The sequence below is a fragment of the Entelurus aequoreus genome, linkage group LG01 (genome assembly GCF_033978785.1).
Source record: "Entelurus aequoreus isolate RoL-2023_Sb linkage group LG01, RoL_Eaeq_v1.1, whole genome shotgun sequence".
In the NCBI taxonomy this organism is placed as follows: domain Eukaryota; kingdom Metazoa; phylum Chordata; class Actinopteri; order Syngnathiformes; family Syngnathidae; genus Entelurus; species Entelurus aequoreus.
Genome location: NC_084731.1, coordinates 99,241,073 through 99,267,916, shown reverse-complemented (window position 1 = coordinate 99,267,916; position 26,844 = coordinate 99,241,073). Strand labels below are relative to the sequence as shown.

General features: G+C 40.0%; 1 protein-coding gene across 6 annotated transcripts in view; it reads left to right on the top strand.

Annotated features, from left to right (window-relative positions):
• LOC133660024 (nck-associated protein 5-like) overlaps positions 1-26,844 on the top strand; it is a 254,191-nt gene that overhangs the window by 28,048 nt on the left and 199,299 nt on the right. For all 6 annotated transcript variants that reach the window (XM_062063058.1, XM_062063066.1, XM_062063050.1 and 3 more), the window contains exon 2: positions 20,627-20,700. In XM_062063058.1, the coding sequence (XP_061919042.1) occupies positions 20,627-20,700 (74 nt within the window). The remainder of the gene's footprint in view (positions 1-20,626; positions 20,701-26,844) is intronic.

The window sequence follows — 26,844 nt, the reverse complement described above, 5'->3', positions numbered from 1 at the left end:
AATTTAGATGTGTTAGCTTCATTGAGTACTTTGCCGTCCTTAAAAATGGCCAACTCACAGAACTTATTACTGTGTGTGTGTACGGTCAAATCTACCTAGCAGCAACGGTTGGTCCTCATAACTACAGAAGTAAAATATTTTTTTTACTTTCTGTGTTTTGCATTCTGAAGTGAAGTTGCAACTCTCTACTCCCATCTAGTGCAAGATATATGTTTTCCATCCTTCTAGCTATAGTGGAAAGGGGGGCCCTCACAACCTACTAACCAAACGTGGGTCCACACAAAGTAGGCAAGACATGTATGTGTGTGTGTGTGTGTGTGTGTGTGTGTGTGTGTGTGTGTGTGTGTGTGTGTGTGTGTGTGTGTGTGTGTGTGTGTGGTACATAGAACATCAATTTCCACATCAATGTCCAGTGGACCCGGACATCTTATATGTAATAGAAATGTGTAGGGGGGGGGTATGGTGTGTGGTCATTAAATATGAATTCTGATATATGTTCTTCACAGAAAATGATCCAAAGTCAGTGAGTCTCAGTTTGAAAAATTAATTAATTGTATCATTTTTCTTTTAATAAAAAATTAAAACGGGTCCCACAGACCCGAACACCACACAAGGGTTAAGGCCAGTGGCGGGCCGTGCGTTTCCCACCTAGGCCTTCAGTGATATCCGACTTCAATGATTACCTTTCTATCCATCCATTTTCTACTGCTTGTCCCTTTCGGGGTTAGTGCCATAATTGATGGAGACATACTATACAGGAACACATTTACACCCTACTGGGCATTGAATGTCAACAGTGTACAAAACGGGTTATTTTCCGGCGAATTTAAAAATAAATTAAAACGCATCAGCAATTAAAACATATACCGTAAATTTCTCTGCTTGGCTTATGCAACTTCCGGTCAATAAAGTTTGATTTAAAGTACACACTTCTCAAAGATATATTAACTGCCCTGACCACATGATGGCGACAAACCTACTCAGTGGCCTAGTGGTTAGAGTGTCCGCCCTGAGATCTGTAAGTTGTGAGTTCAAACCCCCAACAATGGCAACAATGGCATTTCAACAGATAGCATGTCTCACACGTCAATTAACATGGCTGTATGGCTTCGGAAATAGAGGAAAAAAGTGTCAAAGTAGATGAAAAAGTTTGCATGTTTAAGTTAGCTAGCTAGTATGCTATCATTTGCATGGTAAAAGTTAACAAGTGTCATATACCAAGTAATATAACTCTGGGGTAAACGGTAGCAAAACTAGCTCAAAAAGCCAGCACGCTACTGTTAGCATGCTAGCAAGCTAACGTGGCCATAATAATAGTTAGCATGCTACCTACTCAGTGTCCGCCCTGAGATGGGTAGGTTGTGAGTTCAAACCCCGGCTGAGTCATGCCAAAGACTATAAAAATGGGAGCCATTACCTCCCTGCTTGGCACTCAGCATCAAGGGTTGGAATTGGTGGTTGAATCACCAAAAATATTGGGGGTTTTGGCACTAACCGCCGGACTATATCCGACCAATCTTAGGCTATGAGCACGATCTGGCGAAGCTTACTCGAATGAGCGGCGAAACGTCTTCCAAAGACAAACCAAGCAGTCCAGTTGCGATCGACTGAACGCCCTGAGATGACAATGACCTGGATGAATGACTACTTTCATACGTTGATGGAATACACTTCGTCTGACGGCACACCACTGGTTAAGGCTGGAAAATACTCTCCTGTCCCATAGCCTGCGTCCCCCCGGACGGCGTCTTGATTAATTTATTTGCAATTCTCTTCCAAGACGATAAGCGGCGGTGTTTCCTGCAGTTTTGGGAAAGAGCGCTCTACAGGTAGCAACGCTACGTAGCTTAACTACATTTTCCCAGTAGCGGTAATGTTTGTTGATTTTGGTCACTACCTAATTTGTGTGACCATAGGTGATTAAGACCTTTGAGAGTTTTGCCTTCATCCACACCACTGCATCCCTGCAGTACCAATCCATCCGTCAAATCTCCTGGGTGTGGTCACGGTTTCCTATTTCTGGGCGAGGTACAACATCTCCGTTTTTCTTCCGACTGTATTAAACATAATCATCATCGTGGAATATTTTCTTTTCAAATGGTCAGTCAAGGCCATCAGAATTGTGTCCATTCATTAAATCCACACTACAAGGGCAACCATTCTTTTTGGAGCCTTCACTTTGTAGTTTAAAGTAGCAGTATAATAAACAATACAGAAACAGTCAGCACAATTTCTCTCCAGCTTTGAGGAGCACCATAACCACAGGAGCCAAAGCAGATGTCATTTAAACACACATTAGGAAGCTGTTGACCACCCGTATGAGCCCATTTAACTACTGGCTTGTACACTGCAAAAACTGAAATCTAAGTAAGATGAAATATCTCAAAGAAGGGTGATATTTGCTTATTTTCGGTCTGATGAGATAATTCTTCTCACAAAGCAGATTTTATGTTAGAGTGTTTTACTTGTTTTAATTGTTTTGGTCCTAAATGATCTCAGTAAGATATTACAGCTTGTTGCTGAGATTTTATTAAACAGACAAAGAAGCAAGGAATTAAACGGAGACAGAATTACATTTGGCTCAATGAGGAGAACCGCTTAGACCTGTACCCTTGCACAGTGTCCCACCACGCTCTGACGAAAGATTGTACGCCTCCTCTTTTATTTGGACTTTCCTTGATTACATGGCAACAGCTGTTTGTAAAGGAAGGGGGGTCGTAAACAGCCGTCGACTTTGGTTACAAAACAGTTCAAAGAAAAGGTGCTGCTTCCTCGCCGCTTTGTAGATCTCGGGTCAAGACAAAATCTTCCTGTGGATTACAATAGCTCAAAGAAACCCACACCTTCATGCCGCTTCCCATCCTACACAGTGGAGTTTTACAATCCTTTTGATTGGTAAGATCAAAGACAGCTTTTGTCTTATTTTTTTGCTTAGTTCAAATAAAATACCCCTAATTTTTGTATTTTTTTTCTCGTTTTTGAACACTGACTTTTTGCAGTGTAGTGTCCAGATATTTGATGGGCAAATCACACAGCTAAAGAAGCTGAAATGATCAAAACTGTGAGGAGAGGCGTCTGTACGTCAAGAGTTGAACAGGAGCTGGAGAAAATAAACATCTGTTTGGTATCTCTCTCGTCGCTCCACCCTTTCCCTTCATTTCCATGGTTTGGAATGTTGAGATTGGGGTTCGCTTTGGTGGCAAGCAGCCCGTCTGTTGTCTTTGCTCCTTAACCTGTTTTCTTTTTGCATTTTCAACCCCACCCAACTCCAGTTCCTGGTTTCCTGCTCATTTCTTTCATCGACAAACCCACCAAACCCGCCCCATCAACCCCACCTGAAACCTGCTGCCTCAAATACACCTGGCAGAATACGAGCCCCCTGTTGACCATAAACCCTGTGCTTGTAAAACTGTGGGCAATTTCACCCCCTATCGTACTCTTACACAGATAGGTTCCAGACGTAGTTTTTAGGAGGAACAACACATATATAGGCGATAAATTTAACTTTATCTGTGGTTAATTGTACCATTACTTTATAACGTCATAGAAGGAATAACACAGGTGTTACTAAACCTACTACTTGGTTAATGCAAGCACCTGTATTTGCACCAGCCAGTCGAAACATCAACATCATTCTCAGTTTGAAATAGTAAACACTTTGTAGGTTAGGGGGTTGCTTGCCCATACAAAAGATTCCATCCCATAACGATGCCATAAGTTAGTACACTTTGTAGACTCCTTTTCAAACTTCCTTCGTGAGGTTTGTGCGGCGAACAGCTTCGCCACTGTTCCCTGCTGGTATGAATAGGCCGCTCTGTGCGTCTCGGAGAGCCCGAGGAAGACTCGAACACAAGGGGGGCTATTTGTGGCTCATATTTGGAAAGATAATCTGCGAGCAACTCTTGACTGTGGTGATGTGTTGATGTTTGGGGCTGGACCGGCTGAAGGTGCCGCTAGAGCTGGGACATCAGATAGCCCTAACCCCATAGAGGGGATGAACAGGGTGGCTTTTGTCTCCCAGGTAATCCATATTGGCTGAGACAACTCATTTCAGCCTGGATAGGCAGGTGAAGAATGTCCAGTCAACTGGACCCATTTATTCTGGGAATATTTTTTATCTCAATGAGGCGACTGTGTGAATCCATGGACTGAACTTGAACCTTCAATCGATGTGTTACGATAAACCAAGCTTTTGGCAATTTAAACAATGTAAGAAACACTGTACTTTACCAACTCCTGACACAGAACACAGAATACCCATACAAAAAACGGTCTCGCATCGAAACCTAAGGCCCCTTCCACACTAAGGTTATCCAGGTTAAATCCCACCTAACCTTATCCTTGGCCACACACAATGTGGTCGTTTAAGAACCCCCCCGTCCGCCAGCGCAACGCGGCCTAGTAAGCATGCGCGGAAAATGCGCACGTCATAGTCACCTCCAGTGTTGCTTTGTGTGCAAGTTCTTTAAGGCCTACTGAAATGAAATGTTCTTATTTAAACGGGGACAGCAGATCCATTCTATGAGTCATTCTTGATCATTTCGCGATACCGCCATATTTTTACTGAAAGGATTTAGTAGAGAACATCTACGATAAAGTTCGCAACTTTTGGTCGCTGATAAAAAAAGCCTTGCCTGTACCGGAAGTAGCGTGACGTCACAGGTTGAAGGGCTGCTCACATTTCCCCATTGTTTACACCAGCAGCGAGAGAGATTCGGACCGAGAAAGCGACGATTACCCCATTAATTTGAGCCAGGATGAAAGATTCGTGGATGAGGAAGAACTAGAGTGCAGTGCAGGACGTATCTTTTTTCGCTTTGACCGTAACTTAGGTACAAGCTGGCTCATTGGATTCCACACTCTCTCCTTTTTCTATTGTGGATCACGGATTTGTATTTTAAACCACCTCTTGAAAATGAGAGTCGAGAACGCAAAATGGACATTCACAGTGACTTTTATCTCCACGACAATACATCGGCGAAGCACTTTAGCTACGGAGCTAACGTGATAGCATCGTGCTTAAATTCAGATAGAAACAAAAGAAATAAACCCCTGACTGGAAGGATAGACAGAAGATCAACAATACTATTAGACCATGGACCTGTAACTACACGGTTAATGCTGTACCGCCTGGTGAAGCCTAGCAATGCTGTTGCTAATGACACCATTGAAGCTAACTTAGCTACGGGACCTCGACAGAGCTATGCTAAAAACATTAGCTCTCCACCTACGCCAGCCCTCATCTGCTCATCAACACCCGTGCTCACCTGCGTTCCCGCGATCGACGGCGCGACGAAGGACTTCACCTGATCATCGATGCGGTCGGCGGCTAGCGCCGGCGGCTAGCGCCGGCGGCTAGCCTCGGCTAGCGCGTCTGCTATCCAACTCAAAGTCCTCCTGGTTGTGTTGCTGCAGCCAGCCGCTAATACACCGATCCCACCTACAGCTTTCTTCTTTGCAGTCTCCATTGTTCATTAAACAAATTGCAAAAGATTCACCAACACAGATGTCCAGAATACTGTGGAATTTTGCGATGAAAACAGAGCTGTTTGTATTGAATACAATGGTGTCCCAATACTTCCGCTTCAACCATTGACGTCACGCGCATACGTCATCATACATAGACGTTTTCAAGCGGAATTTTTCCCGGGAAATTTAAAATGTCACTATATAAGTTAACCCGGCCGTATTGGCATGTGTTGCAATGTTAAGATTTCATCATTGATATATAAACTATCAGACTGCGTGGTCGCTAGTAGTGGCTTTCAGTAGGCCTTTAAATGTAACTTATCGGAACAATATTCAGTGTTGTGGTATTTCAATGAACTGGAATCCAGTGTGATGTGGGGCCCTATTGTAGTCAATCACACCTGAGACGTCATAAATTAATCAAATCTTTAATGGACATGTAAAAGTAAACAATGTGATCAAGAACATTTTACATCAATCAATCTAGGGATGTAGATATCTGGTCAGGACACTCCTCACTCTTTTGCCTTCACCTTCATTGTCCATCCCTTTTTGGTGACTTTATATACTCTGGACCTAGACGTGTCTGCGACATACAGTACATGGCGGACAATAACTGATACAGTCTGCTTTGCCAGTCCAAAAGCATTCGCCGTTTTCCGTAGTCTTCCCTCGACGGCCAGGTAATATCAATCAATCAATCAATCAATCAATCAATCAATCAATGTTTATTTATATAGCCCTAAATCACAAGTGTCTCAAAGGGCTGTACAAGCCACAACGACATCCTCGGTACAGAGCCCACATACGGGCAAGGAAAACTCACCCCAGTGGGACGTCAATGTGAATGACTATGAGAAACCTTGGAGAGGACCGCATATGTGGGTAACCCCCCCCTCCCCCCCCCCCCCCTCTAGGGGAGACCGAAAGCAATGGATGTCGAGTGGGTCTGACATAATATTGTGAAAGTCCAACACATCAGCGAAAGTCCAGTCCATGGTGGGGCCAGCAGGAACCATCCCGAGCGGAGACGGGTCAGCAGCGTAGAGATGTCCCCATCTGATGGACAGGCTAGCGGTCCACCCCGGGTTGGGAGCAGAGTAGAAAAGAAAAGAAAAGAATCGGCAGATCAACTGGTCTAAAAAGGGAGTCTATTTAAAGGCTAGAGTATACAAATGAGTTTTAAGATGGGACTTAAATGCTTCTACTGAGGTAGCATCTCTAACTGTTACCGGGAGGGCATTCCATAGTACTGGAGCCCGAATAGAAAACGCTCTATAGCCCGCAGACTTTTTTTGGGCTCTGGGAATCACTATTAAGCCGGAGTTCTTTGAATGCAGATTTCTTGTCGGGACATATGGTACAATACAATCGTCAAGATAGGCAGGAGCTTGACCGTGTAGTATTTTATACGTAAGTAGTAAAACCTTAAAGTCACATCTTAGGTGCACAGGAAGCCAGTGCAGGTGAGCCAGTATAGGCGTAATATGATCAAACTTTCTTGTTTTTGTCAAAAGTCTAGCAGCCGCATTTTGTACCAACTGTAATCTTTTAATGCTAGACATAGGGAGGCCCGGAAACAAAACGTTACAGTAATCGAGACGAGATGTAACGAACGCATGGATAATGATCTCAGCATACAAAGTACACGCTACCTTTTTTTTAATCAGATCCAAGGGAGACCGCATTCTCGTTGTCTCTCCTTCGACAAACGGGTCAAGTTTTTCGGTAAGTAGAGTCACAGCTGACCTGGAAACTCGAAAGTTCTCTTGCCGTCTGAGAAGCGTTGTATCCCAAATAGCTGCAATCGCTTCCTCTTAAGGTATTCATGTGTGATTTCCACAAGCGTCTGTACAGACGGTCTGGATGACTCGCCTTCATATTTCCAGTGGTTAGCTCCGAGTTACGAAACCGCTTTATTATGAAGCTGGCTGTGGCGCGTTCTTTCTGACGTCACTTCCTGTGTGGGCCACGGTCTTTCTGACGTCACTTCCCCTCCGAACTCGGTTTGTAAACGATCAATGAGTCCATACAAGGCTAAGAGCCAGAGATTCAAGAAATAGACGGCGCACTTACCCGTTTAAAAAATTATACAAGGAGAGGAACCTTAAACGATGATTTAGTGTGGCCGAAACGGGGCTTAGGCTAAATAATTATTCGTTTAATGAGTTACCCGGCTTAATGTAGATTGACCGTGTCATCTTTCAACATCTTTCCAAATACAATAATAATGAAAAAGAACACAATTAGTGTGGGCAACAGCCCAGTTGGAGGGTTATCTACAGTATTAAGGATATGAGAGCGGATATTGTGATGACCCAGGAGAAAAAGATTAGAAGGTGCAGAAGCCATACATGCTGATAAGACTCTACTGATAGGAAGAAGATCACAATTAGTCATCTGGGGATTCGTTTAATTGTCAGCTTACCATGATATGATCACAGTCATTACCTTTTTCTGTTCTCTGGTTTGAATGTGTCTGTTTGTTAGCTTTTTTCAAACACGTTATTTATTCTTAGCATTGTGGAAAATATTCATGCAAAATTACAATAAAAATTGTGAAAAGTAAACATAACACAATACATAACAAAAGGAATTGTGGCTTTATTATGCTTGCATTATTGGCTTTATTTTAACAAAAAAAATCTTAGGGTACATGAAACATATGTTTCTTATTGCAATTTTGTCCTTAAATAAAATAGTGAACACACAAGACAACTAAGTAATAAGTAAGCAAACAAAGGCTCCTAATTAGTCTGCTGACATATGCAGTAACATATTTCCTCATTTTCCATTCTATTATTTTGTCAACATTATTAAGGACAAGCTGTAGAAAATGAATGATTCATCTACTTGTTCATTTACTGTTAATATCTGCTTACTTTCTCTTTCAACATGTTCTATGTACACTTCCGTTGAAATGTAATAATCACTTATTCTTCTGTTGTTTGAAACGTTACGTTATATTTTGGATGATACCACAAATTTGGGTTTCAATCCGATACCAAGTAGATACAGGATCATACATTGGTCATATTCAAAGTCCTCATGTGTCCAGGGTAGAGATGTCCGATAATATCGGCCGGCCGATATTATCGGCCGATAAATGCTTTAAAATGTAATATCGGAAATTATCGGTATCGGTTTTTTATTATCGGTATCTTTTAAAAAAAAATTTTTATTATTTTTTTTATTAAATCAACATAAAAAACACAAGATACACTTACAATTAGTGCACCAACCCAAAAAACCTCCCTCCCCAATTCACACTCATTCACACAAAAGGGTTGTTTCCTTCTGTTATTAATATTCTGCTTCCTACATTATATATCAATATATATCAATACAGTCTGCAAGGGATACAGTCCGTAAGCACACATGGTTGTGCGTGCTGCTGCTCCACTAATAGTACTAACCTTTAACAGTTAATTTTACTAATTTTCATTAATTACTAGTTTCTATGTAACTGATTTTATATTGTTTTACTTTCTTTTTTATTCAAGAAAATGTTTTTAATTTATTTATCTTATTTTATTTTATTAATTAAAAAAAAAAAAGACCTTATCTTCACCATACCTGGTTGTCCAAATTAGGCATAATAATGTGTTGATTCCACAACTGTATATATCAGTATCGGTATCGGTTGATATCGGTATCGGTAATTAAAGAGTTGGACAATATCGGAATATCGGCAAAAAGCCATTATCGGACATCCCTAGTCCAGGGACATATTTCCTGAGCTTATAAATAGGGATGTCCGATAATGGCTTTTTGCCGATATTCCGATATTGTCCAACTCTTTATTTACCGATACCGATATCAACCGATACCGATATCAACCGATACCGACATATACAGTCGTGGAATTAACACATTATTATGCCTAATTTGGACAACCAGGTATGGTGAAGATAAGGTCCTTTAAAAAAAAAAAAATACAATAAGATAAATAAATTAAAAACATTTTCTTGAATAAAAAAGAAAGTAAAAGAATATAGAAACATTTACATAGAAACTAGTAATGAATGAAAATGAGTAAAATTAACTGTTAAAGGTTAGTACTATTAGGGGAGCAGCAGCACGCACAATCATGTGTGCTTACGGACTGTATCCCTTGCAGACTGTATTGATATATATTGATATATAATGTAGGAACTAGAATATTAATAACAGAAAGAAACAACCCTTTTGTGTGAATGAGTGTAAATGGGGGAGGGAGGTTTTTTGGGTTGGTGCACTAATTGTAAGTGTATTTTGTGTTTTATGTTGATTTAATTTAAAAAAAAAAAAAAAAAAAAGCGATATTATCGGACATCTCTACTTATAAACATAATATGAACCTGAAAAAAACGAAAAAAGTTTTTGTGACGACAAAAAATATCGATGCAATCATAGTAATATCGTCGAGATACGTTCTTGTACTTGGTATCATTATGGATTGACCGGTACTTTTTAGAGGCGGTGTATTACCGAATATGATTCATTAGTATCGCGGTACCATACTAATACCGGCATACCGTACAACCCTACTATGTAGTCATAATATATGTTTCATAGATAAACTGTCAACATTTAAATGCAAATTAAAATACAGCTTTACAACTTCAGCCATACGTTTTGAGCTTAAGAAACTTCTCTATAACTTTTGATCTACACTTCTTCCATTCAAACTAATATTTTCATGACTGCCATCACTGTGGTGAAAAAGGGTATTACAACTGAGTACTGCACAAAGCTGAGAAACAGATATTTTTTGGCGGCCCAACAATGGTTAAAGGCCTACTGAAAGCCACTACTAGCGACCACGCAGTCTGATAGTTTATATATCAATGATGAAATCTTAACATTGCAACACATGCCAATACGGCCGGGTTAACTTATAAAGTGACATTTTAAATTTCCCACGAAACTTCCGGTTGAAAACGTCTATGTATGATGACGTATGCGTGTGACGTCAATGGTTGAAACGGAAGTATTCGGACACCATTGTATCCAATACAAAAAGCTCTGTTTTCATGGCAAAATTCCACAGTATTCTGGACATCTGTGTTGGTGAATCTTTTGCAATTTGTTTAATGAACAATGAAGACTGCAAAGAAGAAAGTTGTAGGTGGGATTGGTGTATTAGCGGCTGGCTGCAGCAACACAAACAGGAGGACTTTGACTTGGATAGCAGACGCGCTATCCGACGCTAGCCGCCGACCACATCGATGATCGGGTGAAGTCCTTCGTCGCTCCGTCGATCGCTGGAACGCAGGTGAGCACGGGTGTTGATGAGCAGATGAGGGCTGGCTGGCGTAGGTGGATAGCTAATGTTTTTAGCATAGCTCTGTGAGGTCCCATAGCTAAGTTAGCTTCAATGGCGTCGTTAGCAACAGCATTGTTAAGCTTCGCCAGGCTGGAAAGCATTAACCGTGTAGTTACAGGTCCATGGTTTAATAGTATTGTTGATCTTCTGTCTATCCTTCCAGTCAGGGGTTTATTTATTTTGTTTCTATCTGCAGTTAAGCCCGATGCTATCACGTTAGCTCCATAGCTAAAGTGCTTCGCCGATGTATTGTCGTGGAGATAAAAGTCACTGTGAATGTCCATTTGGCGTTCTCGACTCTCATTTTCAAGAGGATATAGTATCCCAGGTGGTTTAAAATACAAATCCGTGATCCACAATAGAAAAAGGAGAAAGTGCGGAATCCAATGAGCCCTTGTACCTAAGTTACGGTCAGAGCGAAAAAAGATACGTCCTGCACTGCACGCTAGTCCTTCACTCTCACGTTCCTCATCCACAAATCTTTCATCCTGGCTCAAATTAATGGGGTAATCGTCGCTTTCTCGCTGCTGGTGTAAACAATGTGGAAATGTGAGGAGCCTTTCAACCTGTGACGTCACGCTACTTCCGGTACAGGCAAGGCTTTTTTTTTATCAGTGACCAAAAGTTGCGAACTTTATCGTCGATGTTCTCTACTAAATCCTTTCAGCAAAAATATGGCAATATCGCGAAATGATCAAGTATGACACATAGAATGGATCTGCTATCCCCGTTTAAATAAAAACATTTCATTTCAGTAGGCCTTTAAGAAACACATGTTGATGATTGGGGCGGCATGGCGTAGTGGGTAGAGTGCCCGTGTCAGAAACCTGAGGGTTGCAGGTTCGCTCCCCGCCTCTTACCATGCCGTTGTGTCCTTGGGCAGGACACTTCACCCTTGCCCCCGGTGCCGCTCACACCGGTGAATGAATGTTGAATGAATGATAGGTGGTGGTCGGAGGGGCCGTAGGCGCAAATTGGCAGCCACGCTTCCGTCAGTCTACCCCAGGGCAGCTGTGGCTACGAAAGTAGCTTACCACCACCAGGTGTGAACGAATGATGGGTTTTTAACATGTAAAGCGACTTTGGGTACTTAGAAAAGCGCTATATAAATCCCAGTTATTATTATTATTATTATTATTCCTAACACAATTAAGCTACAACATATGGTTAGACTTGCAATATTCAACATGATGGAAAAAAGTATGAAGAACTATAAAGGAGCATTTTCCTTTGTTTGGCCTCTGAACATACAAAAACAATTCATCCATGCTATCCTTTTGGATGATTTACTTGCTGAGACAATTCTTTGTTTGTCTGTTAAAGCTGCAATTTAGGGTTTTGCAGCTAAAAGAGCTCACGCTGGGAGGACCGCTCTGAAAACCCCCAGCGAGCCGAGCTGGGCTGGGGTGAAAAGATGAGAGGTCGTGACCTTGTCTTTGGTGTGTGCTCTGCTGACCGCCATGAGTTGTCTTATCTGTACATGCAGACTAGGCTGCTGGTTTTAAGGAGGCCGGAAATAGAGACCGAGGTGGAGTTGACATTATGTTAACCCTTGCTGGGATGAAATACGGTTATTTCGGTCCTATACCGTAATTTCCGGACTATAAGCCGCACCTGACTATAAGCCGCACCAGCTAAATTTAGGGGGAAATACAGATTGCTCCATATATAAGCCGCACCCGACTATAAGCCGCAGGGTTTTGATGTGTAATTAGCGTAGTATATAGGGGTTCCTGCTACCACGGAGGGGATTGTCGGGACAGAGATGACTGTTTGGGAACGCAAAGCCTCCCATTTATTAACAATAAATCTTTCAATCACTCAATCAAACTTTCACATCTTTGACATGGCGAACAGCATTCGTGCAGAGTACAAATAATACAACGCTGCAAAGTAAGACAAAGTGCTCGCATGTACGTTATCAAAATAACCAGCCTACCGGTATATGAAAAGTCAGTCTTTAATCATTGTGTCATCGTCTTCCTCCTGCGTACTAAAACCACCGAAATCCTCTTCGTCGGTGTCGAAGAAGAACAGGCCGTATATAAGCCGCACCCTTGTATAAGCCGCAGGGACCAGAACGAGGGGAAAAAGTAACGGCTTATAGTCCGGAAATTACGGTAATCAACCATTGTCAGGTTCAAACACTGAGGACATCTATTAAACCAGTGGTCCCCGACCGGTACCGGTCCGTAGACCGATTGGTACCGGGCCGCGGCCGCACAAGAAATTAAAAAAAAAAAAAAAAAAAAAAAAAAAAAAAAATTATTAAGTTAATTAATTAATTAAATCAAGACAAAAAACACAATATATACATTATATATCAATATAAATCAATACAGTCTGCAGGGATACAGTCCGTAAGCACACATGATTGTATTTCTTTATGACAAAAAAAAAAAATAAAAAAAATTACTACACCACCACCCCCCCTCCCCCCGGTACGTGGGACAATTTTTCAAGCGTTGACCGGTCCCCAGCTATAAAAAGGTTGGGGACCACTGTATTAAACAGACAAGAAGCAAGGAATCACGCAGAGACAGAGTTCAATTTGGCTCCATGAGGAGACACGTGTTTTGGGCTGTGTTCCAAACTACGTTCTAAAAATGCTTCCTCTATTTATGTGGGAGGTCCCTGTTTACATCACTGAAGCTGTCGCTGAGGGAAGGGGGTCATCTCCACAACTCCAGTTAGACACAATATATGATTATACAAAAATGCAAATGTATTGACGCTGGTGATATCGCCTTGTCTCTGCTCTGTCTGCATCACGGCGGTGTTCGGCCTTGGCAGTCTGCAGGCCGTTCCTGGACACGGACACTGATACCAGACTGGCTCGCAATCTTTTGGACTGCCAGCTTTGCACAGACAGAAAAATACCACCTCAGCACAATTGACAATAATTATAGCAACGGCCCTTAAGCATAAAAGTTGTGTGATAATGTATACATCATTATTCTAACAACCATTTTGTGTGATCAGTTTAACAGTTCACATTTTACATATTTAACAATCGTACACAAAGAAAAGAAAAAGAATGACCGGAAAAGGAATAGGCGTATATTTGCCTATCCTATACCTTCACTGAAAATAAGATTACCTGGAACATCAACGTTCAAAAAAATCAATGAGATGAAAGTAATTGTTACTATATTTTATAATTTTCCATTATTTCACCTTTCAAGGCTTTCTTAAACCTTAACAAAGAACTACATGCCTTCAACTCCTCACTGAGCTTGTTCCACCATTTAACTCCTAAAACTGAAATAATACATTTGTATTTTATATTCCTTCTTACTTTACCTATTTCAAAAATCAATACCCCCCCACACCCCCCCCCCGCGTAAATTATAGTTTTCTCCTCTTAATTGAAATAACCTAAGAATACACTGCAAAAAGTCAATGTTCAAAAACAAGAAAAAAAAAAAATACAAAAATTAGGGGTATTTTATTTGAACTAAGCAAAATTATCTGCCAATAGAACAAGACTTTCCGAAACAAGTAAAATTAGCTAACCTCAATGAACCCCAAAAATACCTTTAAAATAAGTATATTCTCACTAATAACAAGTGCACTTTTCTTGATAGAAAAAAAAATAGACCTTTTTGCTCAATATGTTGAAAAATATTCTTAAATGAAGTAAATGCTAGTGCCATTATCTTGACATAATGATATGCACTCATGATTTTTTTTCTCATGCTTGAAGTAAGACATGATGACTTTAAAAAATTAGTTGTATACTTGTGAGTGTTGATGACACAGCTTTGCAACAGTTGATATTCTAGTTTCAAGCATGTTTTACTCAATACAGCTCATCAAATCTCAGCAACAAGCTGTAATATCTTACTGACATCATTTAGGACCAAAACCCTCAAAACAAGTAAAACACTCTAACATAAAATCTGCTTAGTGAGAAGAATGATCTTATCAGACAGAAAATAAGCAAATATCACCCTTATTTGAGATATTTCATCATACTTAGATTTCACTTTTTGCAGTGCACAAGCTGGAAGGCTGTTGTTCTTTACTCGAAACATAATTTCCATTGCTTTTAAAAACACAATATCTGAACATTTTACCAAATTTGAACTTATAAATAATGGATTGGTAGGTTCATAGTAGCACGCTTTGTGTATTATTCTAATTACCCTTTTTTAAAGTTTAATTATCAGGTCTATGTTTGTTTTATAAACATTTACCCAAACTTCAACACATGTTAAATATTGAAAAACAAAAGAATAATACACTGCAAAAACTGAAATCTAAATATGATGAAATAACTCAAATAAGGGTGATATTTGCTTATTTTCTGTCTGATAAGATCATTCTTCTCACTAAGCAGATTTTATGTTAGAGTGTTTTACTTGTTTTAAGTGTTTTGGTCCTAAATGATCTCAGTAAGATATTACAGCTTGTTGCTGAGATTTGATGAGCTATATTGAGTAAAACATGCTTGAAACTAGAATATCAACTGTTGCAAAGCTGTGTCATCAACACTCACAAGTATAAAACTACTTTTTTAAAGTCATAATTTCTTACTTCAAGCATGTAAAAAAACCCAAATCATGACTTTGACACAATTGTGTCTCATAATTAAAACAGATGACAGCCAAATGGACTTTGCTGTTTTATTTTCAATGAAACAATAGAAAACACGTACTCATATAGTATTACAGTTGGCACAGTACAGTAAACTGACAGTTAATATTTAAACATTTAACATGTGACATTTCAAACAATTTTAAACAGAAATAGTTCATGCACATTCAGATAAATTCCTCAAAATTACCATTTAAAAAATGTTGGCCGGGGGCCGGGCTGTATATATGCGCACTAATTGACTGAAAGAGCACGCACTTGGCGCGATGATGTCATGTTATCCATGGAAAAATGCATTTTTAGACCATATGATTTGCCTGAGCGGCTAGGAGACCCCGAGAGTAACAAGCGCTTGCCTTGTTGCCTTTCCATTAAGAACAATACATTCGTTTTTAGTAGGGATTTATTGGCCGATAATATCGGCAGGCCGATATTATCGGCCAATAAATGCGTTAAATGTAATATCGGAAATTATTGGTATCGTTTTTTTTATTATCTGTATCATTTATTTTTTATTTTTTTTATTTTATTTTTTTATTAAATCCACATAAAAAACACAAGATACACTTACAATTAGTGCACCAACCCAAAAAACCTCCCTCCCCCATTTCTTTCTGTTATCAATATTCTGGTTCCTACATTATATATCAATATATATCAATACAGTCTGCAAGGGATACAGTCCGTAAGCACACATGATTGTGCGTGCTGCTGCTCCACTAATAGTACTAACCTTTAACAGTTAATGTTACTCATTTTCATTCATTACTAGTTTCTATGTAACTGTTTTTATATTGTTTTACTTTCTTTTTTATTCAAGAAAATGTTTTTAATGTAGTTATCTTATTTTATTATTATTTTTTTTTAAAGTACCTTATCTTCACCATACCTGGTTGTCCAAATTAGGCATAATAATGTGTTAATTCCACGACTGTATATATCGGTTGATATCGGTTGATATATATATATAATTAAAGAGTTGGACAATATCGGAATATCGGATATCGGCAAAAAGCCATTATCGGACATCCCTAGTTTTTAGTATAAGTTTGCTGGTTTCAAGAAATGTAATGCCGAGCGCATATCATTATGTCAAGATAATGGCACTAGCATTTACTTCATTTAAGAATATTTTTCAACATATTGAGCAAAAAGGTCTCTTTTTTTTTCTACCAAGAAAAGTGCACTTGTTATTAGTGAGAATATACTTATTTGAAGGTATTTTTGGGTTCATTGAGGTTAGCTAATTTGACTTGTTTTGGAAAGTCTTGACAAGCCAACATTTTCTTGTTCTATTGGCAGATAATTTTGCTTAGTTTAAATAAAATACCCATAATTTTTGTAATTTTTTTTTTTCTTGTTTTTGAACACTGACTTTTTGCAGTGTAATACTCCCTGTCAGTAGGTGGCAGCAGGTAGTTCATTGCTCTGTAAAAGTCGGAATGTGACGGGTGAGACGAGGATGGTTTGTTGTGATCCCAGTACGCAGACCACAGCGGGAGGCAGGGTGCAGGTAAAAAGGTATGCAATGCTTAAACCAAAAATGAACAAAAAGGGAAAAGGAAAAGGAAAAGGCAATGGCTATGCAAAACGAAAGTACAACTGAACTGGCTACAAAGTAAACCGAAACAACATGCTGGACGACAGCAAAAACTTACGGCGTCCACAAAGTACATCCGTACATGACACGACAATCAACACTCACAAGTATAAAACTGCTTTTTTAAAGTAATCATTTCTTATTTCAAGCATGAAAAAAAAAATCATGATGCAGAGCGCATATCATTATGTCAAGATAATGGCACTAGCATTTACTTCATTTAAGAATATTTTTCAACATATTGAGCAAAAAGGTCTCTTTTTTTTTCTACCAAGAAAAGTGCACTTGTTATTAGTGAGAATATACTTATTTTAAGCTATTTTTGGGTTCATTGAGGTTAGCTAATTTGACTTGTTTTGGAAAGTCTTGACAAGCCAAATTTTCTTGTTCTATTGGCAGATAATTTTGCTTAGTTCAAATAAAATACCCTCATTTTTGTATTTTTTTTCTTGTTTTTGAACACTGACTTTTTGCAGTGTATAACATATGCAAATATTTCTTATTCATCATGTGTAATGTAATGTACAATGAAGGAGCATTTTTTTAATGAATCAAGTGTGCTGCAGAGAAGTTGATAGCAGAAGCAGACACCACTGATCTTTAAGAACGTGTGAAGGGCACATGTGGATAGATAATACCTCTGCTCTTAATTATGGGAAAAAAATCTTAACTATGAGAAATAAAAACTCACACGTTCAAACTGATGTTTTACAAGCTCAGGACTTTTCCAAGCGCCGCAATTACAGAGCTGTCCCGAACAAACGTTTCTAAGAAACCTTGCACAAAGTCTGAGTTGAGCAGGTTCAGCAGCGCCTGCACCAGGGGCCCGGTAGGCCGGGTGTTGCTTTCACTTGCGCTGTAAATAAAGGCTGCCTGAGAATACACAGCATTGTATCACATACGTAAGCGCTGCTTTAAATCTCAGCTTTAAATACCCTTCACGCGACAACAAGCACGCAGCATTCCTCGCATTCTTGCACGTGTGCTGAGAAGGATTCGGGTGCCCTGTCATTAGAAGCAGGCTCCTTAATGATAATATCCACTCAGGCAGCTCTACTATGTGTTTGATGTAGCCTGCAAATATGTCTCGTGGCGTGGGCTTTTTGTAATTACTACTGGATTGTAGTGTTGTCCAACATTTTGGTACCGGTACTAACATTATTTTGACACTAATTATTTTCGGTACTTTTCGATACTTTTCTAAATAAAGGGGACCACAAAAAATTGCATTACTGGCTTTATTTTGACAAAAAAAATCTTAGGGTACATTAAACATATGTTTATTATTGCAAATTTGTCCTTATTTTATTTGATTTTTTTTGTATTTTTTATTCAAGGACAAACTTGCAAAAAAAGAAGAAGAAAAAAAAAGAAAAACATGTTCTATCTACACTTCTGTTAAAATGTAATAATCACTTATTCTTATAATAATAATAATAATAATGGATTTTATTTGTAAAAAGCACTTTACATTGAGTAAACAACCTCAAAGTGCTACAGTGAATTAAAAAATAAATAAATAAAAAGATAATAAAAAATAAATACAAATAAAAGCTAGAACAGCCAAATAGCTAGAACTAGTATGCATATATCTAAAAAAAGGCTTTTTTTTTTTTTAAAAAAAAGAAGGGTTTTTAAGCCTTTTTTAAAAGCATCCACAGTCTGTGGTGCCCTCAGGTGGTCAGGGAGATCATTCTTCTCTTGTTTGATACTTTACATTAGTTTTGGATGACACCATACATTTGGGTATCAATCCGATACCAAGTCGTTACAGGATCATACATTGGTCATATTCAAAGTCCAGGGACATATTTCCTGAGTTTATAAACATAATATACATTTAAAAAAAACGAAAGATGTTGTGATGCCAAAAAAATTGACGTAATCATAGTTGTACTTGATATCATTACAGTGGATGTCAGGTGTAGATCCACCAATGGTGTTTGTTTACATTTTGACACCGGTGAGCTACAGTGTGTAGTAAAGCATGTTTAGCTATTCCTCGTCCTGCAGGGATGATGATTGTAAGAAACTTACTTTATTTGTCGCCATGGAGGCGAGGATTAGTGATTTAGAAGTAGCTAAAACACTGCCGACCGGGGCTGGGTGTTAGCCGCTAGCTAGCTAGCCATGTCTTAAAGCACCTCTTCCTGAGGGTGTTTCAGTGTTATAGCTTCACCTTTATCGTCAGTTTTAAGCCAAAATGCGTCCGTTCTCCCTTTTCTGTCTAGACCCCGAACATGCTCGTCTGCTCGTAAACCAGCAATGCCACAGAGGCGGTATAGTACCGAATATGATTCATACCATACAACCCTACTGGATTGATATGCTAATGGTCTTTTGTAGACAAATATTTCAGTCTTAATGGTTCTTTTGTTTGTTTGAACAAAAACCCATCTCGTCTGAGCATTTTTTTTAAATTTGCTTCCTGTTGATCGGTCGCATATTACTTGTGACACCATATTTAAAACTCTGCTCTATTTAAATGACTGTCAGAAAGGGGTAAGCATTGATCTTCTGCTCTAACCCCTTGGGCGTTTTCCATGCTGCTCAAAAAATGGAGGGAACTCACGGGTAGCTCCTTAATACTTAGGAGTGCTAAGGGGTCTAGAATCAACAGCATAGCACTCAGCTCTGTGGCTTCTTAACATCTGGTCCAAGACCATCGGTTACTAAAGCGCAAACAAATGTAGCAGCAGTCCTTCAAGACTGCAGGAAGCCCCGAGGGTGGGCCGAACGAAGGTTGAAATCAGGGCACATAATTGTATAGAATTATTGTTAGTAGTTGTATGTGTAGTGTTCCAGCTAGGTCCATCAATTCATGCGAATAAAGAACTGCAACGTCGTGCTTGCATAGTCATGTACAATATATGTACAAACATAATAGTATACCTCACTATTACAGCCCCAGGAAAGGAACATTTAGAATATTTATAAATAAGCTTTCCAACAACTTTGTAGCCATCACTGCCACTATCCTGGAAATGCTTTCTCCAAAATGTGGGAGTTCGTGGACATGCATTTGAAGTCAAGGCTCTAAGGTTCTTCCACAAAAAAACTCATCCCAGCAAATAAGCCGTGCTTATGCACTCGGGCACAGTCATGCCGGGATAGAAAAGGGACTTTCCACGAAGTTGTAAGCATATACTTTTTAGTGACAATTAATGGCTGAAACCCCCAATTGAGAGGTGGATTTTCTCCATCTTGTGTCAATGCAGCGGAACCAGACACATATGATTATAATTTGCCTTAATGGGACTATTCATAAACCAGAAATTGATGACGCACTTCTGTCCATATATAACCAAGACAATACATCATGTAGTGACAAGCCATGTTTGACCAATTCTTGACGTAGGCGGTAAATCATTTGATGACAGCCTAGAAAGAGATGACATCTGTTTTTTATTGTTGTTTGCTTCATTCTGCTAGTAACCTTTGCTACGATTGTGCACTTTAACCCGCACATTCCAGAGTAGGAAGTATTCCCAGTTGACATCGCACGGTTTCCAAAGCAGAGTGGGTTCTGGAATTACACACTTGGTTCTGCTTGGCTGCTCTTTATGGTGGCAAACTGATGATCTGTTGTCTGGTGATCATGGTACAAGTGGAGATTGTGGTTCAAGTATACTCTAATCTCTCCTTGACAGGAATACATGGATGCCAACCGGTGCATTGATGAGCTTCTCAAACAGCTGGAGGAAGAGCGTCGCAACATCAGAAGGTAAGAGCTTCTCAAAATGTACAGCTGAGGGATATGAGCAGCTGCCAGCCGGCCATTCCCAGTCAGATGCAGCAGAACAATGTTGTTGGGTTTTGTGCCCAAGACAAGCTTTGTATCTTGAGAGATGCTTTTTTGTGTCAAAAGCACTCTGAACAGTGGCAACAATGGGTGGTGGGGTTAAAGTCTGAGCCCTGTGTAGGGTTGACTTGGGGCTTTCTCATGAGGAGGATTAATTCGGACAATGGGGATGCAGCACTGATGGAGATGCCAATCTAATGACCTTGTCCCCTCCTTGCTCCTACCATCCGTCCACAGACGAGTGAAACGATTTTTTAAAATACATCGTCCTTTGAAAGAGGCTTCTCTCCATCTCAATGGAGCTGCATTTCCCTGGCTCAAAGTAATTTTCCCCCTGAGTGGGCAGAGAGGTGCCGGGGGTAGAACACAGAGGATGAGAGGTCGAAGGATAGGTGGGGGGGGTGGATGACCACTGACCATCCCATTGACTAGGCTTGGCAGCCTTTAATAAAGGAGATGTGTAGAGGAATTACCCTTCTGGCTAAGTCATCTGCACCCCCTTTTTAGACAGAAGAGAATCATGGTCAGTGACCTAATGGCCTCTTAGCATGGCCTCGATATCCTCGCAGGGTCCTGATGTGCTTCTAGGAGGCCATGAACTTTGTCACGGCCTTAGTTTGCTCTGAAACCTAATCATATCATTTCCTCAGGATAATTGTGCCCTGACAAGAAAGACGATGATTACAATACAAAGTCAGAAGGCGTGTTCGGGTTTCACTTGTCCATTCAGAGCAAGATTTACCGCATTTTGTTTGATCCCATCATTGAGCAGCCCCTCACAGTGTGGTGACATTGCTCACTCGACCCCGGAAAACGCCACACATCCATCTGATAAAGCGCTCACAATCCTCCAGTCCTACTTTGTGACGCAATAAAGCCAAAGCCACCTGTCGGTGTACTGTAGTATGAAGTATTCTTCAACTGAGAACATTCAGAGATTTAACCCTGACTATTGCTCAGGCTCAGACATCGAAGGACTGCAGATCGAAGAAAGCGCTTTCCGTTCATGAAAATGGTTGATCGTCTTTCTCAGCGCCTCAAAAGAGTCTATATAATTCTCACCCAAAACATGGTCGGGGTCCTTGACTTGTAAAACAACAATGGGTTTAAACACCATAGACAAGATGCTGATATGCTGAATTGGCGTTTCCACTAGTTGTTAAACAAGCCATTAGGCCTCACCTGCCATTTTATTCTGCCTGTTGGAGCAGATGGCATCTCATTAGTGGCCCCTTCACATACCTTCAGAGGACAGCGAGGGGTGAAGAAGGGATGTGGAGGCCCCTTTTTAAAGTGACCCCAACCTAAAGAACATTAGCGATGGCATCAATTACCCATTGTCATGTGCGTGAAGCAGCAGCCCTTGCGAGACAGGCCAGATAGAATGTGGAGGTTAGGTCATATGTGAGCTTATTTACGGGTCATGGATGCTGTGTCAAATTCTTTATTTTCCTCTTGCTGTGCAAAATCAGTTCCTTTCGTGCTGGTGTAAACAGTAGTAGCCAGACCAAAAAACCAAGCAGATATTGTTTCCCTTATTTCAGTGGTAAATTTAGCAAATTAGGTTTCGACAGTATCTGTCGTCAATTTTTTTTTACCTGCACAGATGATGGTGAGCATTTAGCTAAAATGCTACGGTTCAAACAAAAGCTGCAAAATTTGATTGCTCTTCGAACATGCAGACGCAGCTACCAGCGCTTGAAGGTGAAACGGCTTGTAGGGAAACCTCATTTTGCCCTATTAATACACAACTTTTACATGTACTGTAGTGGCCAACACTGTTGTAACGGTAGTCGGACATTTTGTTATGATCCGCTGCCGGGATCATGTTCAGTTTGCTTTTTGGACTCCCTCAGTTCCCGTTTTTGTGCACCCCGGGTTTGTTTTCTGTTTCCATAGGTGCTTATTGTTTCCACCGGTCTCTGATTGGTGTTTGGTAATTCCCCGAGCACTAATCAGTAGCACTCTTTAATACTACCTTTTCCGGTCAGTCAGTCTGGCTTTCTAGTTTGCTACACGCAACAGTTGACGACTTTTGATTCCTGCTACCTGTATACTTGCTTCCACGCTAGGCTCTGTTTGTTGCTAGCTTCCACGCTAGCCTCTTTGGTTTTTGCCTTCCGTGCTTTGAGCACGTTTTTGTTTGTTCCCGTCTGATTTATTTCTTGAATGAATAATTTCCTACCTGCACTCTGTGTCCGAAGTCCGTCTGCATCCTGGGAGAACAAACCCCGCATCACCATGCGACCCGGTCGTAACACATTGTTTGTTAATTTTTTGCTCGAAAAATGTGGAATGTATGTATTTAAAGAGGCAGAATGACTCAAATCAGACTTTTATTGGCATCCAGACAACATATGTAGTTCTTACGTATGTGGGCTCTGTACCGAGGATGTCGTTGTGGCTTGTACAGCCCTTTGAGACACTTGTGATTTAGGGCTATATAAATAAACATTGATTGATTGATTGAAAGCTTTTACATTTAAATCATTTTTTTGTGGTCTCCTTTATTTAGAAAAGTATCAAAGTATCAAAATGTTGGTACCGGTACCAAAATATTGATATCGGGACAATACTAGTAGCTGATAGTCATTGTTTTGCACATTATCTGTGATTAGTATGATTTGTATCATATGTTAGTGAATTTATCACTTAGTTTTAATGTTATTTAAATTATTGAAGTATTTTAATTAGAGTTCTCTTCAACCTGAATGCCACAAAATTATGTACAAAAAAAAAATCCTGGCTTGTTTATTGATTCGGCATTGGTATCAGGTAATACTCAAATAAAGCCCTTAATAATAATTCACATTTACACATTTTAGACCGGAATGGCAAAGTGATTTAAAAAAAAAGTCTATAAATGTGGCAGCCTTTGAACAAAAATAAAATGTCCTTCAACACCAACCACTCGCGACAAAAAGACCACATTAGGAATTCCGAGCTGAAAAACAGCTTTATCAATCAAGACCTTGCTGATGTATACTATAAGGCACATCAGGCCGGCGAGACGCATGTGCGCCGCCAGCGCTCTGAGCCAGATGAAAGGGCGTAATCCTCCCTCCAAGTATTTGTCTGTCCTGCCGATGCGGAGGCGGGTAGACTTCAGCCTGCCGATCCGCCGTCTCGCTTGGGTCAAAGCTGTGTATTATACAACTTTAATTGGATAAGTTGACCGGTAGAAAGCAATAATTTGATCACGCTAAGCCCCAAAGAGATCTGACACATTCCCCGAGTGTATTTGTGTGCCCTCTGCAATGAATGACTTCCCCTAATCCAGCTATTAGAGGTCACTTTGTGGCGTCCAGATGTGAAATTACCTCCAAACCTTCAGAGTGGGCACATAATTAAATCTGCTAAAGTTTTTTTTAGAACATTGAAGTATTGCGTAATCAAGTACTACTGATAGCCTGCTATTCTGCATAGCAGCAAGTTGTAAATATGTGGAGTGTCTGGCCTTCTACCAGTTCATCTAAATGCATGCATGGGTTTTATAGAGCCTATGAGAGGTTAATCAAGTAACCTAATGGAGCTGTTTACTGGTGCTCCCTGAAGGTCAAAGCCAAAGGAGAGTACTTCACTTAAGCACCAGTATGCCTGCACTAGTGTTGTAACGATACTACAAACCCCGTTTCCATATGAGTTGGGAAACTGTGTTAGATGTCGGAATACAATGGTTTGCAAATCATTGTATTCCGTTTATATTGACATGTAACACAGTTTCCCAACTCATATGGAAACGGGGTTTGTAATATTTTGGTACCGTTTCTAAAATTATTTCGGTACTTTTCTAAATAAAGGGACCACAAAATAAATAGCATTATTGGCTTTATTTGAACAAAAAATCTTAGGGTACATTAAACATATGTTTCTTATTGCAGTTAAGTCCTTAAATAAAATAGTGAACATACTAGACAACTTGTCTTTTAGTAGTAAGTAAACAAACAAAGGCTCCTAATTAGTCTGCAGTAACATATTGTGTCATTTATCATTCTATTATTTTGTCAACATTATTTAAGGACAAGTGGTAGAAAATGTATTATTCATACTTGTTGATATCTGCTTACTTTCTCTTTTAACATGTTCTTTCTACACTTCTGTTCAAATGTAATAATCACTTATTCTTCTCTTCTTTGATACTTTACATTAGTTTTGGATGATACCACAAATGTGGGTATCAATCCGATACCAAGTCGTTACAGGATCATACATTGGTCATATTCAAAGTCCTCATGTGTCCAGGGACATATTTCCTGAGTTTGTAAACATAATATACATTTAAAACAAACGAAAGAAGATGTTGTGATGCCAAAAAATATTGACGTAATCATAGTAGTATCGACTAGATACGTGCCTGTACTTGGTATCATTACAGTGGATGTCAGGTGTAGATCCACCCATGGCGTTTGTTTACATTTTGATGCCGGCGAGCTACGGTGTGTAGTGAAGCATGTTTAGCTATTCCTCGTCCTGCAGGGATGATAATTGTAAGAAACTCACTTTATTTGTCGCCATGGAGACGAGGATTCGTGATTTAGAAGTAGCTAAAACATTGCTGACGGCGGATGGACGTTATCCGCTAGCTAGCTAGCCATGTCTTAAAGCTTCTCTTCCTGAGTATTTCAGTGTTAAAACTTCACCTTTATCTTTACTTTTTAAGCCAAAATAGGATAAGATACGATAGGTCTTTATTGTCATTGCACAAGTACAACAAAACTATGTTTTCAGCACAAACCCGTTCAAGATTAGACAAACAAACAGTGTACAGGGTTACAGAACAGGAACGCTGATGGGTCGCCACGAGGTGCCCCGTAAAAGGTGGGAAAAAGGTAAAACGCTGGGGAAGAAGATGAGTAAAAAAATACAATCTAGACTGGCCTCTTAAGGGGGCCTAATCTGGAGTGGGAAAAAACCTCCATGCCATGCACACATAAACATGTTACATTTAATCACGACAATGCGCAACAGAGTGGGGGGGGGGGGGGGGGGGGGGGGGAGTTGGGGCCCTGGAGGTCTACTGCTGCTATGAAGCGCTGCCAGCCATCCATCACCCCGAAGGGGAATCACGCGGTGGTGAAGGTGTGGGGTGGGGGGCGGGGGTGGGGGGGGGTGGGGGCTGTATATGCCCATTGTCTTGGGTGTGTTGATGTAGTTTCCATAGGCCTGGGGCCGTTCTGCATGCAAGCAAAAGTTCGACTCCAGGTGTCAAGCCAAAATGCGTCCGTTCTCCCTTTTCTGTGCAAACTTTTGTTTGCACGTACAACACTTAAGACCTTCAGTATATCAGTATGTGGAATTAAATGATGGAATGGATTAAGCAAAGCAATCAAACAATGTACTAATATGATCCACTTCAAGAAACTCTTCAAACTTAAAGTGTTTACAAAGTACAAAGAAGAAGAACCATGACAAACATTCTCAATTTATTTCATCCATCCATTCATTCATTCTTAAAGTAATCTTACTTATCTCATCATATGAAATATGACTTACTTCACCAATTATTATTATTAAATTCTTACTATTATTTATTTATTTATTTTTATTGTGATTACTAATGGAGTTTATTGCGAAAAAATTGTGAACAGGAAGTGAACAAAAAGTTTTGCAACTGTTATGTAAAGAAAAGGGGTAGGATTAAATAAGCTCTGCTTCTTCCTACTCCTTTTCGAACATGTTGAAAAGAAACTGGAAATTGTGATGTATCATGTTATATGCTTGCATGTTCGAAATAAACTCAAACTCAACTCAAAACACTGTGTCTGCTTGTAAGTACTCCGTGATTGTGCGCTGCCGAACATGCTCCTCTGCTCGTAAACCAGCAATGACATGACGTTTCATTGGGGGTGTGTTTCAGAGGCCGTATAGTACCGAAAATGATTCATTAGTATCGCAGTCCTATACTAATACCGGTGTATCGTACAACCCTAGCCTAAGCACAAGATAGGTGTTGCAGGTATGGCGCGGTGGTGGTCTTTAGGCGTTGGTGCCTTTCAAATTTTCTATCAACACTCGACAGTACTAATTTTACCGTACTTTGCAGACTCTCGAGACTCTATCGTTAGT